The sequence below is a fragment of the Mandrillus leucophaeus genome, unplaced genomic scaffold (assembly GCF_000951045.1).
Source record: "Mandrillus leucophaeus isolate KB7577 unplaced genomic scaffold, Mleu.le_1.0 Scaffold216, whole genome shotgun sequence".
NCBI lineage: Eukaryota > Metazoa > Chordata > Mammalia > Primates > Cercopithecidae > Mandrillus > Mandrillus leucophaeus.
This window is the reverse complement of record NW_012102210.1, coordinates 4,065,923-4,080,502: the sequence shown is the minus strand read 5'-3', so window position 1 is coordinate 4,080,502 and position 14,580 is coordinate 4,065,923. Positions and strand designations below refer to the sequence as shown.

General features: G+C 39.0%; 1 protein-coding gene across 1 annotated transcript in view; it reads left to right on the top strand.

Moving 5' to 3' along the window:
• Positions 1–463: 463 nt before the first annotated feature.
• Positions 464–14,580, top strand: part of M1AP (meiosis 1 associated protein) — a 60,064-nt gene continuing 45,947 nt past the window's right edge. Inside the window, exons 1-3 of the mRNA XM_011980752.1 lie at positions 464–790; positions 1,138–1,323; positions 9,112–9,280. Of these exons, the coding sequence (XP_011836142.1) occupies positions 773–790; positions 1,138–1,323; positions 9,112–9,280 (373 nt within the window). The 5' untranslated portion in view covers positions 464–772. The remainder of the gene's footprint in view (positions 791–1,137; positions 1,324–9,111; positions 9,281–14,580) is intronic.

Genomic DNA, 14,580 nt, shown 5'->3' with positions numbered 1-14,580 from the left:
AAAAAAAAAAAAAAAAAAAAAAATGCATAAGGGGGTACATTGTTTCTCAGATTCTTTTAGGGGGTACATGAGAAGAAGTGCTTAAAGCCTACTAGGCTACACCTGTGGTGTGATTTCTTCTCATTTCTTTCTCAGTTTTCTTATTTTCCTATCTACATTACAAGTTTTCTTTGTGCAAGAATTATATCCAATTTCTTGTGTTTTCACCCCAAAGACTTGGGGAGAGAAGAATGTAAGCAACTGTGGAGCTAAGCCCAGGAAGGGGCTGACTTAAGCCATCTTTGTATTCTGGCAGGTTTACAGCTCATGCTCATGGATTTTATGTGCATTGCAGATATCACTCAGTTCTGCTCTTTGGTCAGGAAGCTGTCCGTGTCCCAAAATGTAATTCTTCCTCACCCTCTACCTGCTATTGATGCATGGAATCCCTTCAAATGATGTCACAAAACTTCAGTCCACATTTATCAAAATGCATATATCCTTAGGAGAAGTAACATTGATCTAGTATCAGATTAAATTAGTTGACTCGTAAGAGCAAGTTTTTATAAAGGTAGATGAGGAGAACCAAAAGGTTGCTTGTCTAGGTTAACATGTTGGCTCCTTAAGCTGACTGCAGACTAACCCAAGTATCTCTTCTTTACTGAAGTTATCCTAAAGAGTGTATCAGATAGGACATATGAATTCTGAGGTGATCAACCACATCAAAATTCTCACTTCTGGGAAAACATCATTTTTAAATAGAGAAGCTTTTGGTGCCTAGACTGACTAAGAAATGAAGATAAAGTCTATGGTGAACACTGGCCTGCAGTTTGCAGGTCACCCCAAAGTAAAACTAAGCAGTCACATAACTGGATTTCCCTTTGTATGAGTGAATGAGTTAAAACACTTCCTTTCATGTTTCCGGTAACTCTACATAATCAAAACCTTTATGGCTACAAATTTTTCTTCCTCTGGTGTAGGGAAGATTTTGGTGCAGTGCCTAGAACACAGTAGGCATTCAGTAGATGTTGGTCAAATAAACAAATTTTCAGGAAGGGAAGGAACTGCTGAGGAATTATTTATAATAAATTTAGACTGCCAATTAATCTGAAACCTGGTCCCTAAAGACTTGTGTCTTTGATTCATTTTTCTCTGCAGCAAGTGAAAGGGAACTTTCCTAGGTTGCAGACCTGCATTTCGGAGCTCCGCATGTTACAGAGAGAAGGCTGTTTCAGATCACAAGGCGCTTCTCTGCGGCTGGCAGTAGAGGATGGGCTCCAGCAATTCAAACAATACAGCACACATGTGACCACAAGGGCAGCTCTGACCTATACCTCCCTGGAGGTAAGTGATGCTGGCCTTTAGGACTGACTCCAAGCTGTGTTCTGATTTCAGTCCATATAGGTCATTGTTTTTCATCCTTACGTTGTTCTCTCTTTGATTCACTCTGGATGTAATATTCAAAGCTAGATTTTCAGCTCACTACAGGCAGAGGACATGTTTCTCTTCTTCCTATAACTTGTACAGTTCTTAGTGTAGAGATAGTTATAGAGAAAAGCTCTAAAAACATAGACTGAAGTGAATTATAAGGAAAAACTGAAATCAAAATAAAATCTGAATATGCCATCTGCCTCTGGATTTTTGGAAATTGTAAAGCAAATGTTAAACTGCCTACATTGGTAGCTGTATTTATATTTACCTTGGAATTTACAGTTGTTTTTAATCAAATCTTGGCATCAAATTGAGTAAATTTTCTCAGGATTAGCAAGTGTGCAAATGCAAGAGTGCCAGACTGAGTCAATCTTAAAAATATAAATAAGGGCGTGGCTAGATACTCCATTGGGTACATGAGCAAGTGCGAGTTAAGACAATTTTTGTCTCTTGTAACCTCAGGGATCAAACAGACAGGACAAAAAATAATCGTGTGGGATTGCTGGTTTCCAATTCTTCATGTAAGGAGCTTGGAAGTTGCCACTCCATCCTAACAACTAGTAAAAAGCTTAACAAACTAAAAAATCCACAATATTTTTTAGATCCCTGAGAAGTGAGGTCACAGGGCAAACTGTTGCCTCCAAAATGGGAAACACAACCAGACAAATATAGAGAATCACAACATACTGGAACAGAAACCTCCACAGGAGCCAGTGCTAGAATAGGAAACTATCATTGACATTGCTGCAGGCTAGGTGTGGACAAGTCTCAAATTCTAGGAGAGGATGAGCATTGTGGCTCACACCTGTAATCCCAGCACTTTGAGAGGCCAAGGCAGGAAGATCACCTTGAGGCCAGAAGTTCAAGAGCAGCCTGGACAACATAGCAAGACTCCATCTCCACAAAAAATAAAGATTAGCCAGACTTGGTGGTGTGCACCTATAGTCCTAGCTACTTGAGAGGCTGGGGCAGGAAGATGGCTTGAGCCCAGGAGTTCAAAGTTGCACTGAACTATGATCCTACCACTCCACGCTTTTGTGAGTTTTACCTCCAGGAGCTCAACCAAGTCCTCATAGTGAACATCAGGGGAAAAATCCCTCATGCCTCTGACAGGGAGAGGGAAAAATGAACCATTTTGAAATATACCAGACCACTCTGTTCTTAACAGGTATAAAGAAACTACCCTAACAGGTAGTTACTCAGGAGAAACTAGTTAAACAGAACCTAACCCCTAACCTCCTGGGATTTTATCAGAATCTAAATGACCTGGAAGAAGGGAAATACCAAACTACAGCCAGCTGTGTCCTTCAATGTAGCAAAAAGGAAATACTCAACTTCAGCCCACTCTAGCCATCCTGTCCCACCTAAGTAGGGAGAGAAAAAACTGAGGGACACTTGTAAAGTTCACAGTCCAGAGGCATAGGTTCACTAAAAGACTGAGACCTAATCATACTTCCCCTCCCTCTATCCCTTACCACACATTACTAAAGGCCTGCTTATAGCAGCTCCTTTAGACTGGAACATCATGTACAACTATAAAAAGCATACTAAAAGACAAAAAACACAGTTTGAAGAGACAGAGTAAGCATCAGAACTAGACATGGCAGAGACATTGGAATTCTCAGACCGCAGAATTTAAAGCAACTATGATTAATATGCTAAGGCTCTAATGGATAAAGTAGACAGAATGAAAGAACATATGGGCAATGTAAGCAGAAAGATGGAAATCCTAAGAAAGAATCAAAAAAGGTGCTAGAGATCAAAAACATTGTAATAGATGTGAAGAATGTCTTTGATGGGCTTATTCGTAGACTTATGGCTGAAGAAAGAATCTTTGAGCTTGAGGATGTATCAATAGAAACTTTCAAATCTGAAAAAGCAAAGAGAAAAAAAAACTGGAAAAAAAAAAAACGAAAAAAAACAGAACAGAATATTCATGAACTGTGGGGCAACTACAGAAGGTATGACTTACATGTAACAGGAATACCAGAAGGAAAACAAAGAAAGGAACAGAAGAAACATTTGAACAATAATGACTGAGAATTTCTTAAAGTCAGATACCAAACCATAGATCCAGAAAGCTCAGAGAACACCATTAAACCACATGCTCCTGAACAACCAATGGGTCAATGGAGAAATTAAAAATGAAGTTTAAAATCTTCTTGAGTCAAATGAAAATGGATGCACAATATACCAAAACCTATGAGATATAGCAAAAGAGGGAAGTTTATAGCAATAAATGCCTACATCAAAAAAGAAGAAAGAAAGATCTCAAATAAACAACCTAACATTGCACCTCAAGGAACTAGAAGAACAAGAATAGACTAAACCCAAAATAGTAGAAGGAAAAAAATAGCAATGATCAGAATAAAAATAAAAGAAATAGAGGCTAAAAAAAAAATAGTACAACGCTTTGGGAGGCTAAGGCAGGAAGATCGCTTGAGGCCAGGAGTTCGAGACAGGCCTGGGCAACATAGTGAGATCCCATCTCTACAAAAAAACTTTTAAATTACCCAGGTATGGTGCACACACCTACACCTGTAGTCCTAGCTACTTGGGAGGCTGAGGTGGAAAGATTGCTTGAGCCCAGGAGTTTGAGGCTGCAGTGAGCTATGATCATACCACTGGGGTGACAGAGCAAGACCTTGTCTCTTCAAAAAAAAAAAAAAAAACAAACAAACACACACACACATAAAAGTTCAATTGAAAAAGAACTAGTTTTTTGTCTGTTTTTTGTTTGTTTTGTTTGTTTGTTTTGAGATGGAGTTTCGCTCTTGTTGCCCAGGCTGGAGTGCAATGGCACCATCTCGGCTCACTGCACCCTTCACCTCCCGGGTTCAAGCAATTCTCCTGCCTCAGCCTCCCTAATAGCTGGGATTACAGGCATGCGCCACCACACCTGGCTAATTTTGTATTTTTAGTAGAGATGGGGTTTCTCAATGTTGGTCAGGCTGGTCTTGAACTAAAAAGAACTGTTTTTTTGAAAGGATAAACAAAATCACAAACTTTTAGCTAGACTAAGAAAACAAGAGAGATGATTCAAATAAATCAGAGATTAAAAAGGAGACATTACAACTGATACCACAGAATACAAAGGATTATTATAAACTATTATGAAGAACTATATGCCAACAAATTGGAAAACTTAAAAGAAATGGATAAATTCCTGTATATACACAATCTGCTAAGACTGAATCATGAAAAAATAGAAAACCTAAACAGACCAACAGCGAGTAATGAGATTGAATCAGTAATAAAAAGTTTTCCGTTGAAGAAAAGCCCCAGACCTCATAGATTCACTGCTGAATTCTACCAAACATTTAAAGAAGAACTATTACCAATTTTTCTCAACTACTCTACAAACTTGAAGTGGAGAGAACTCTTCCAGACTCATTCTACAAGGCCTGCATTACCCTGATACCAAAATCAGACAAGGGCACAACAATAAAAAAGAAGACTATAGACCAATATCTCTGACGAACATAGATGTAAAAACCCTTACAATATTTGCAAACCAAATCCAATAGCACATCAAAAAGATCATTTAGCATAATCAAGAGGGATTTGTCCCAGGGATGCAAGGATGGTTCACCATATGCAAATCGATAAACATGACACATCACATTAACAGAATGAAAGACATAAACCATATGATCATCTTCATGGATGCAGAAAAAGCATTCGATAAAATTCAACATCACTTCATGATAAAAACTCTCAACAAAATATGTACAGAAAGAGCGTACCTCAACACAATGAAGACCATATATGACAAACCCACAGCTAACTCATACTGAATGAGGAAAAGTTGAAAGCTTTTCCTCTAAAATCTGGAACAAGTACCAGGTGCAGTAGATCACGCCTGTAATCCCAGCACTTTGGGAGCCGAAATAAGAGGATCACTTGAGGTCAGGAGTTCAAGACTAGCCTGGACAACATAGTGAGACCCTGCCACTACAAAAAAAACTTTTTGGAAAAACTAGCTTAGAGTGGTGGTGCATGCCTGTAGTTCCAACTACCCAGGAGGCTAAGGCAAGAGGATCCCTTGAGCCCAGGAGTTCAAGATTATAGAGAGCTATGATCATACCACTGCATTCCAGCCTGGGCAACAGAACAAGACCCTGACTTAAAATAAGGGAAACAATTCATGACATTGGTCTGGGCAAGGATTTTTTTTTTTAAATAAGACCTCAAAAGCACAGGCAACAAAAGCAAAAATAGACAAATGGAATTTTATCAAACCAAAAAGCTTTTGCACACCAAAGGAAACAAAAAAATGAAGTGGGCCAGGTGCAGTGGCTCACACCTGTAATTCTAGCACTTTGGAAGGCCAAGGCAGCAGGATCACTTGAGTCTAGGAGTTCCAGACCAACCTGGTCAACATGGTGAGACCCCCATCTCTATAAAAAAAAATACAAAAATTAGCCAGGCATGGTGGCATGCATGTGTGATCTCAGCTACATGGGAGGCTGAGGCAGGAGGATCACTTGAGCCTAGGAGGTCAAGGCTGCAGTGAGCCATGATTGCACCACTGCACTCCAACCTGGGCAACAGAGTGAGACCCTGTCTCAAAAAAAAAAAAAATAGAGTGAAGTGAGAGCCTACAGAATGGAAGAAAATATTTGTAAACTATGCATCTGACAAGGGATTCATATCCAGAATATATAAGGAACTCAAACAACTCAATAGGGAAAAAATGAATAATTTGAAAGAGCTGAATAAACATTTCTCAAAAGAAGACATACAAATGGCCACAGGTAGGTGAAAAAATGCTCAACATCACTAATCCGAGAAATGCAAATCAAACCCACAATAAAATATTACTTCACCCCAGTTATAATGGCTACTATAAAAAAGATTTTTAAAATAACAAATATTGGTGAGGAGGTGGAGAAGGGGGACCCTCCTTACATTGTTGGTAAGAATGCAAATTAGTACAGCCACTATGGAGAACAATATGAAGGTTCCTCAAAAAATTAAAAACAGAACTACCATATAATCCAACAATCCTACTACTGGGTATATATCCAAAGGAAATGAAATCAGTGTGTTGGAGAGATATCTTCACTCCTAGGTTTATTGCAGCACTGTGCACAATAGCCAAGATATGGAGTCGATCTGAGTGTCTGTCAATAGATAAATGGATTTTTTAAATGTGGTATTTATACACAATGGAATACCATTCCTTCATAAAAAAGAATAAAAGCCTGTTGTTTGTGACAACATGGATGAGTTTAGAGAACATTATATTAAGTCAAATAAGCCAGGCACAGAAGGACAAGTACTGCATAATCTCACTCATTTGTGGAATCTAAAAACATTGATCTCATAGAAGTAGAGAGTTGAATAGCGGTTATCAGAGGCTGAGGAGAGTAGGGAGAAAGGGTGGAAAGGGTGGATGAGGAGAGGTTGGCCAATGGTGCAAAGTTACAATTAGATAGGAGGAATAAGTTCTGGTGTTCTATTGCGCAATAGCATGACTATAGTTAACAATAATGTGTATTTCAAAATAGTTAGCAGAGAGGATTTTGAATGTTCTCATCACAAATAAATGAGAAGTGTTTGAAGTGATAGATATGCTAATTATCCTGATTTGATCATTATACAATGTATACATGTATCAAAACATCACACTGTACCCATAAATGTATACAATTATTATGTGTCAATTAAAAACAAAATAAAATTTTAAAAAATGGACCAAAGACCTTATCAGACACCTCACCAAAGAAAGTACACAAATGGTAAACAAACATGAAAAGATGCTCCACATCATATGTCATCAGGGAAATGCAAATTAAAACAACAATGAAATACCACCACATACCTATTAAAATGGCTGAATTCCAGAACACTGACAACACCAAATGCTCGTGAGGATGTGGAGCAACAGGAACTCTCATTCATTGCTGATGGGAATGTAGAATGGCACAGCCACTTTGAAAGACAGTTTGATGGTTTCTTACAAAACTAAAAATATATTTACCATATAATCCAGAAATCATGCTTGGCATTTACCCAAAGGAGTTGAAAACCTGTCCACACAAAAACCCGCATGTGGGTATTTATGGCAGCTTTATGCATAATTGCCAAAACTTGGAAGCAACCAAGATATCCTTCAGTAGATGAATGGATAAATAAACTATGATTTATCCAGACAATGGAATATTATTCAGCACTAAAAATAAATGAGCTATCAAGCCACAAAAAGATATGAAGGGACCTTAAATGCATATTACTAAGTGAAAGAAGCCAGTCTGAAAAGGCTGTGTATATATCCCTAACTATATGACATTCTGGAAAAGGCAAAACTATGGCAATAGTAAAAAGATCAATGTTGCCAGGGGCTGAGGAGAAGAAGGGATGAATAGACAGAGCAGAGAGGATTCTTAGGGTGGTGAAAAGGCTCAATATGATATTTATTATACTGATGGGTACATGTCATTATGCATTTGTCTAGACTCATAGAATGTACTACACCAAGAGTCAACCCTAATGTAATCTGTGGACTTTGGGTGATTACGATGTGTCAGTATAGGTTCATCAATTGCAATGACTTTGGTGGAAGATACTGATAATGAGGGAGGCCATGTATATGTGGGACAAGGGGTATATGGGCTATCTCTGTACCTTCCTTTCAGTTTTGCTGTGTACCTAAAACTTCTCAAAAAAATAAAGTCTTTTAAAATAATAGTAATAGTGCTTTAGTCTCATCCCTCTTCATGGATCAAAAATGTCTAACTACAAATGAGAATTGCATACGTTTAACAATTACCTTCCAGAGTTTAAAAGTTCAAGAGGAAACTGCTAATAATAACATAGAGTGGCCAGTCATGGTGGCTCACGCCTGTAATCCCAGTACTTTGGGAGGCCAAGGTGGGTGGATCACGAGGTCAGGAGTTTGAGACCAGCCTGACCAACATGGTGAAACCCTGTCTCTACTAAAAATAAATAAAAAATTACCCGGGTGTGGTGGCACGTGCCTGTAATCTCAGCTACCCTGGAGGCTGAGGCAGGAGAATCACTTGACCCTGGAAGGTGGAGGTTGCAGTGAGCCAAGATTGTGCCATTGCACTCCAACCTGGGCAACAGAGTGAGACTGTATATATATATATATATATACTGTGTTCATTCAGGTAGAATAAAACATTCAAATTGTATACAGACACCTGAATATTCCTTCAAGTGAGATATATTGGTCAAGGATAAGTACATTTTAGAGTCAAAAGAGCAAAAGAAATAACTTGAGTGGATCCAGCAAGGAGATAAATCAGTCTGAGAATATGAGATGGAAGCATCACTAAGAGAAAGGAGCATATAGGCTCTCTAATATTTGGTATACATTTAGTGTGTAAAATTTAATAATCTTATTTCATCACCTTGTAAAATCTTAAGTATTTTGAGCCATGAGAGACTCCTAGTGGCTCAAGCAGTCTTAAAAGACTAAAACACAAATATGGTTTCACCAGTCACTTTCTGGGGGTCAGCTCAGCCTGATTGGAAAGGTCTTGTGATAACCTGTCCCATAAGAATCTGTCAGATAAAATTTGATTTTAAGTTACAACCAAATCCTTTTTGCATTAAACACAATAGCCACCACCACAGACTTATGCTGTATTTATCCTCCGGGTAGGAACTGTTATGTTCCTCACTCAGTACATCAGGGAGAACACACACATTGATTCTTGGATTTATTTTCAGATTACTATTCTGACTTCTCAGCCTGGAAAAGAGGTGGTCAAACAATTGGAGGAAGGGTTGAAAGATACAGACCTAGCCAGAGTCAGGAGGCTTCAGGTCGTTGAGGTCACAAAGGGAATCCTAGAGCATGTGGACTCAGTGTCTCCTGTTGAGGATCCCAGCAGTGATGGTAAGAATTTTTTTAACAAGGTAAAAAGAATGGTAAGAATTTTAATAAGCAGTCTTTTACAAGTCAGAAAGATTATTTTCCATGTTTTTTTGTGTGTGTTGTTAAATGGTAAATGAAGGCAGTAGATTTCATTGAGGTTCAGACAGATGTTTCTAGATGTTGGAGTTGAATTTTTTAATAATCATTTTATTTCAGAAACAATATATCCTAATAATGAAAACTAAAATTTTATGGGTATAAAAACTAAAAATTCCTTTCTCCCCAATCACTTTGAGGGGATTGGGCTAGCCCTTCTAACATTCTTTTTTATATATATATACACACACACACACACACACACATACACACACACACACTCAACACACACACACACTCTCTCAATATTTTAATTAACACCCTTAATATTTTACAGATACATACATACACATACACAATTAATTTACTGAAACCTTCTTTGTTCATGTGTGTTAGACAGCTATGTCAGTGTTTATAGATCAGACTCATTTTTTTAATGGGTACCTGGTTTTTTATTGTGTCATTTTACCATAATTTTTGTTTAATCACTAATGTAAACAATTGGTTTATTACATTTTGCTATTATAAATAGTGCTGTGTGAACAGACTCATATGCAGGGCTGGCTTCATGGGCTAATGACCAGGGGAGTCACATAGGCTCCTAAGTACAGAAAGACCCCCATGCTTGGAATTTAATGTCCTGTGGCTTCTGTCTTAAAATTCTTAATAATTTTATCTTTGAATTTGTGCAGTTTGATGAAACAGTGGAGCATACACCAGGAGCTTTGAGCCTTGGCTCACACATGCCCTGCCTCCTGCTTCCTTCCCACCACTCCATAGTGGACACCTCACTCATTTGCCAACTTACCAGCCATTCAGTGACCACTGCTGGCCTCTGTTCCCCCTGCTGGGCAGAGGCCTGGACACCTGGGTCAAGGGCCAGCACACTTTCCTTTTGTGTTGAGTTGCCCAGGCCCTTGTGAGGGTCTGCACTTGCTTGGCAAGTATCTGGTGCCAGCTGAGGAAGTGTGACATTAATAGCAAACTTATTTTTTTTTTAAATGGAGTCTCGCTCTGTCGCCCAGGCTGGAGTCCAGTGGCATGATCTCGGCTCAGTGCAAGCTCTGCCTCCTGGGTTTACACCATTCTCCTGCCTCAGCCTCCCGAGTAGCTGGGATTACAGGCACCTGCCACCAGGCCCGGCTAATTTTTTGTGTGTTTTTAGTAGGGTTTCACTGTGTTAGTAGGATTTCACTGTGTTAGGCAGGATGGTCTCGATCTCCTGACCTCATGATCTGCCCGCCTCGGCCTCCCAAAGTGCTGGGATTGCAGGCGTGAGCCACCACACCCGGCAGCAAACTTTTAAAAACCATGTCATGATGAAAAGGATGAATAAGTTCTAGATATCTGCTATACAACATTATACCTAGAATTAACAATACTGTACTACTGTACGTGTAAAAATGTGTTAAAAGGGTAGATTTCATGCATGGTGTTCTTACCACAATTGAAAAACAACACGCACACACACATACACACACACCATGATATCTTAAGATAAGAGATCATGGGAGAAAGGAAAAGGAAAAAGTTTTATATTTTAGTATTGTCGATGGCACTTTTTTCCTGCTTTTTGAACAAAGGGCTCTGCATTTTCATTTTGCTCTGAGCCCACAAATTATGTAGCCTGTCCTGTTTATGTGTATAACTGTGCATTTGTGAGGATGTTTTCTGTGGAATGAATTTCTAGAAATAAAGTTACTAGGAGGTAAAATAATATATGCATTTTTGACAGTTATTGCAAAAAAACTCTCCAAAAAAGATCATACTAATTCACACTTCCACCAACAGTAAATAAGACTTTCCTACTAGGAATTATCCTTGTTTGTTTGTTTTTTTATCTTTGCTAACCCCACGGGGAAAAAAAAGTCTAGTTTTGACTTTCTTTCACCATGTTGGCCAGGCTGGTCTCGAACCGACCTCAGGTGATCCGCCCGCCTTGGCCTCCCAAAGTGCTGGGATTACAGGCGTGAGCCACCACACCTGGCCAGACTTTTATTTTTGAATTACCTCCTAGGATTTCTTTGGAGAGAAAGTGTGGAGTGGTCCTACGTAGTGGTCTTTCCCCTTGTTCCAGTCACTCTGTTTACCTTAATGACATTTTCCTTGATATTTACATACTGAAAAATATTCATGTTTATTACAAATTAAAACTACAAATAAGCACAAATAAGTAAATCTAAGTTACCCACAATCCGACAATTTCTAGAAGAAGAAATATTCAAACTATGTCTTAGAGCAGGGGTCTCCAACACCCAGGCCATGAACTGGTACCATCTGTGGCCCGTTAAGAACTGGGTCACACAGCAGGAGGGGAGGGAAGGGTGGTGGCAAGTGAGCATTACTGCCTGAGCTCCACCTCTTGTCAGATCAGCTGTGACATTAGATTTTTATAGGAGAGCAAATCCTATTGTGAACTGTGCACGTGAGGGATCTAGATTGTGTGCTCCTTATATGATAATCTGATTAATCCCTGATGATCAGAGGTGGAACAGTTTCATCCCAAAACCATTCCACCCACCCATCTGTGGAAAAATTGTCTTCCATGAAACCATCCCATCATGTCAAAAAGTTTGGGGACCACTGTCTTGGAAGACAAGTAGGAATTAGCTAAGCAGAGAAAGAGGAAAAGGGCCACTCAAAAAGGAGACCCAGAGACTTGAAAAGCAAGATGTGCCCATGAGAAATGCCAATGGTTCCCTACACCAGAGCCTGTCAGGCAGAGGTGGGAGTGAGGGTTAAAGGTAGGCAAGGATTAGATGAAAATGACCCTCTCTGCCATGCTAAAACATTTGAATTTCTTTCTAAGGCAGTGGAAATGTATGAAAATATTTTAGTCACGAAGTCAAGTAGAGATCTCTAAATTATGGAGTTCAAAGGTTTTTGGACCAGTTTTAATTTATCCAACACTCAAGCTACAGTTCACCCTCGTTCAGTCCTTTTGGGCTGTACTGGCCTTTTCCATGGTTGTGCACACATGGAAGTGGCCACTGTTCTGAGACCGTCGATCTCTTTCTGCCATGCGGATGACTTCACTCTTCCTCCCCCTCCTATCTCATCTCCCTCTAATTACGTAGGAGGGAGGGTTGGTAACTAAGGGTGTGGTTCCTGTCAGATTCTGACACATGTAGATCCTTCCACCATCATGCAGCCACTGACATTGTTCTGGCAGGGGAGGGAAGGCAACCAGCCTTAGCCGTGTGATTCGTGAGCTCTCACTGTGTGCACTCCTGTCTCTTCACTGACTGTCCTTTCTATCTCCATCCCTGCACTCATAGCAGTCTTTTCCTCTGAATTCCCTCTTCTTCCCTCTGAATTCCTTCCTCTGTTCTCTTCCAGACAAACCCTACTCATTCCTTAAATCCAAATTCAAGTTCATTACTACTGTATTGATTTTCCTCTTTTTAGAACAACTACATCACTTCTTAGAACAGCTACATCACTTGTGTTCTCTACCACGCAATTTACCACTTAATTATATAGCATGTAGAATCGTTCACCATTGCTTTATTTGTGCAATAATTGTGTCTTCTCACCTAAATTATAAACTACTTGATATCTTTTCCCTCTACATTAAACTGTAAGCACCTTGGCATTAGAAACTTGTCTTACTCATTTCTGTGTCCTGGTGTATATCCTACATTATCAGTACATATTTGTTGAGTGAATCAATGACTTTGATACCCATGGAGGCTACTCTTGGTCAGCCTGGCATCCTCTATATCCCCTTTCTCCGGTAACACCTCCACCTTCCTGATCACAGAATGGGTCATGACCCAGGTTGAGGCAATCATAGTTCCCTAGGCCACCAGTCAGAGCCCTTTTCATTGGGTTCTGAAAATGAATCTGTGAGAGAGCAGCTCTTTTTCTCTCTCTTTGGCCAATGACAGATCAGGCATGGACTATGTTCTTTGCCTTCTGTGACTGTCACCAGAAAGAACTTGTTATATCTCTAATGGCATAGAGCTTAGAGTACACTAAGGCTGCCTGATGCCTTTCTTTAGAATAGTTAGTGGCTAGCATTGTATAGAAGAGCTTTTAAATGCAGGAAAACAGCTTTCTACCTGTGTCAGTGCCGATGACTCTTCCAGTAACTTCCCATTTGCTTCTGAATAATGCATCCTCCCATAAATAGCTTGTAATTTCTCTTTGTGGGTTAAGTGTATATGACTCATTGCTCAAAATCTTCCTAGTTTGCCTGTGCTTTCCTCATAATTAATTATTTTATTCCCTTAGTGTTTTAATTCATCTTGGTGTTGTTATCAAGACATTAGCAACAGCAGCCTCTCTCATTCTCAGAAGGATGGGTGTTCCAAAATTAGGTTGCCCAAGTCTAAACTGCAGTTTCTATGACTTTCTAGGTGTGCAACTTTGGGCAAGGTATTTAGCCTCACTAAGCCTCAGTTATTCCTACCCCATGTAGTAGTTGTGGGAATTAAATGAGCTCATGCAAGTGCCCCATAAAAGTTAGCTATACTTATTATTAATATTTTTGAAATTTTTTGTATATGGATGGTTTGTTATATTTCTGAGATTTGTTTTTAATGGCCAGGTCTCAAGTGAACTCTCAGTTACCTGGAACTAAGACTGTGTCTTATATATCTTTCTATCACTAATGCTTATCACTCCACCTGGCACACAGTAGATTCTCAATAAATATTTCTTGACAAAACACATGAATGACTGAAAAAAAAAAACAACAAATGATTTGTGAGTGGTTGGGGTCAACCTCTGTGACATCTGCTAAAATAGTTAGGGATATGTCCCAAACAACCATAGCTTCCCTCAATAACTCGTGAATATCATGAATTGATTCAAACACTTCTTAACCTAGTTATAATTCTTTTACTCCAATAGCCATGATCATCAACTAAATACAAATTATCTATACTCCACTTTTCGGAGAGAACTAAGTCAAAAGCAAATGTTGATATTGCAGATTCATTTATAAAATAACTATGAGAGTATGTCCTTTGATCAATCTAAATTCTGCCTACTTTAGTACAGTTCTGCACAGTGAGAACTAATTATCACAAAAATTACTTAAGAGACCCTGCAAGATCCAGTATCATCAAAAAAGAATGAATTTAGAAACTAAGAAAGTAGACTCACATTTTAGAAAGTTCCTTAACAGGATCTAATATGGAAAGGTTAACTTTAAATTGCATCCACATTAGATAAGGTTTTCTATAAATTTTAACCATATAGCCTATTATATATTTTCT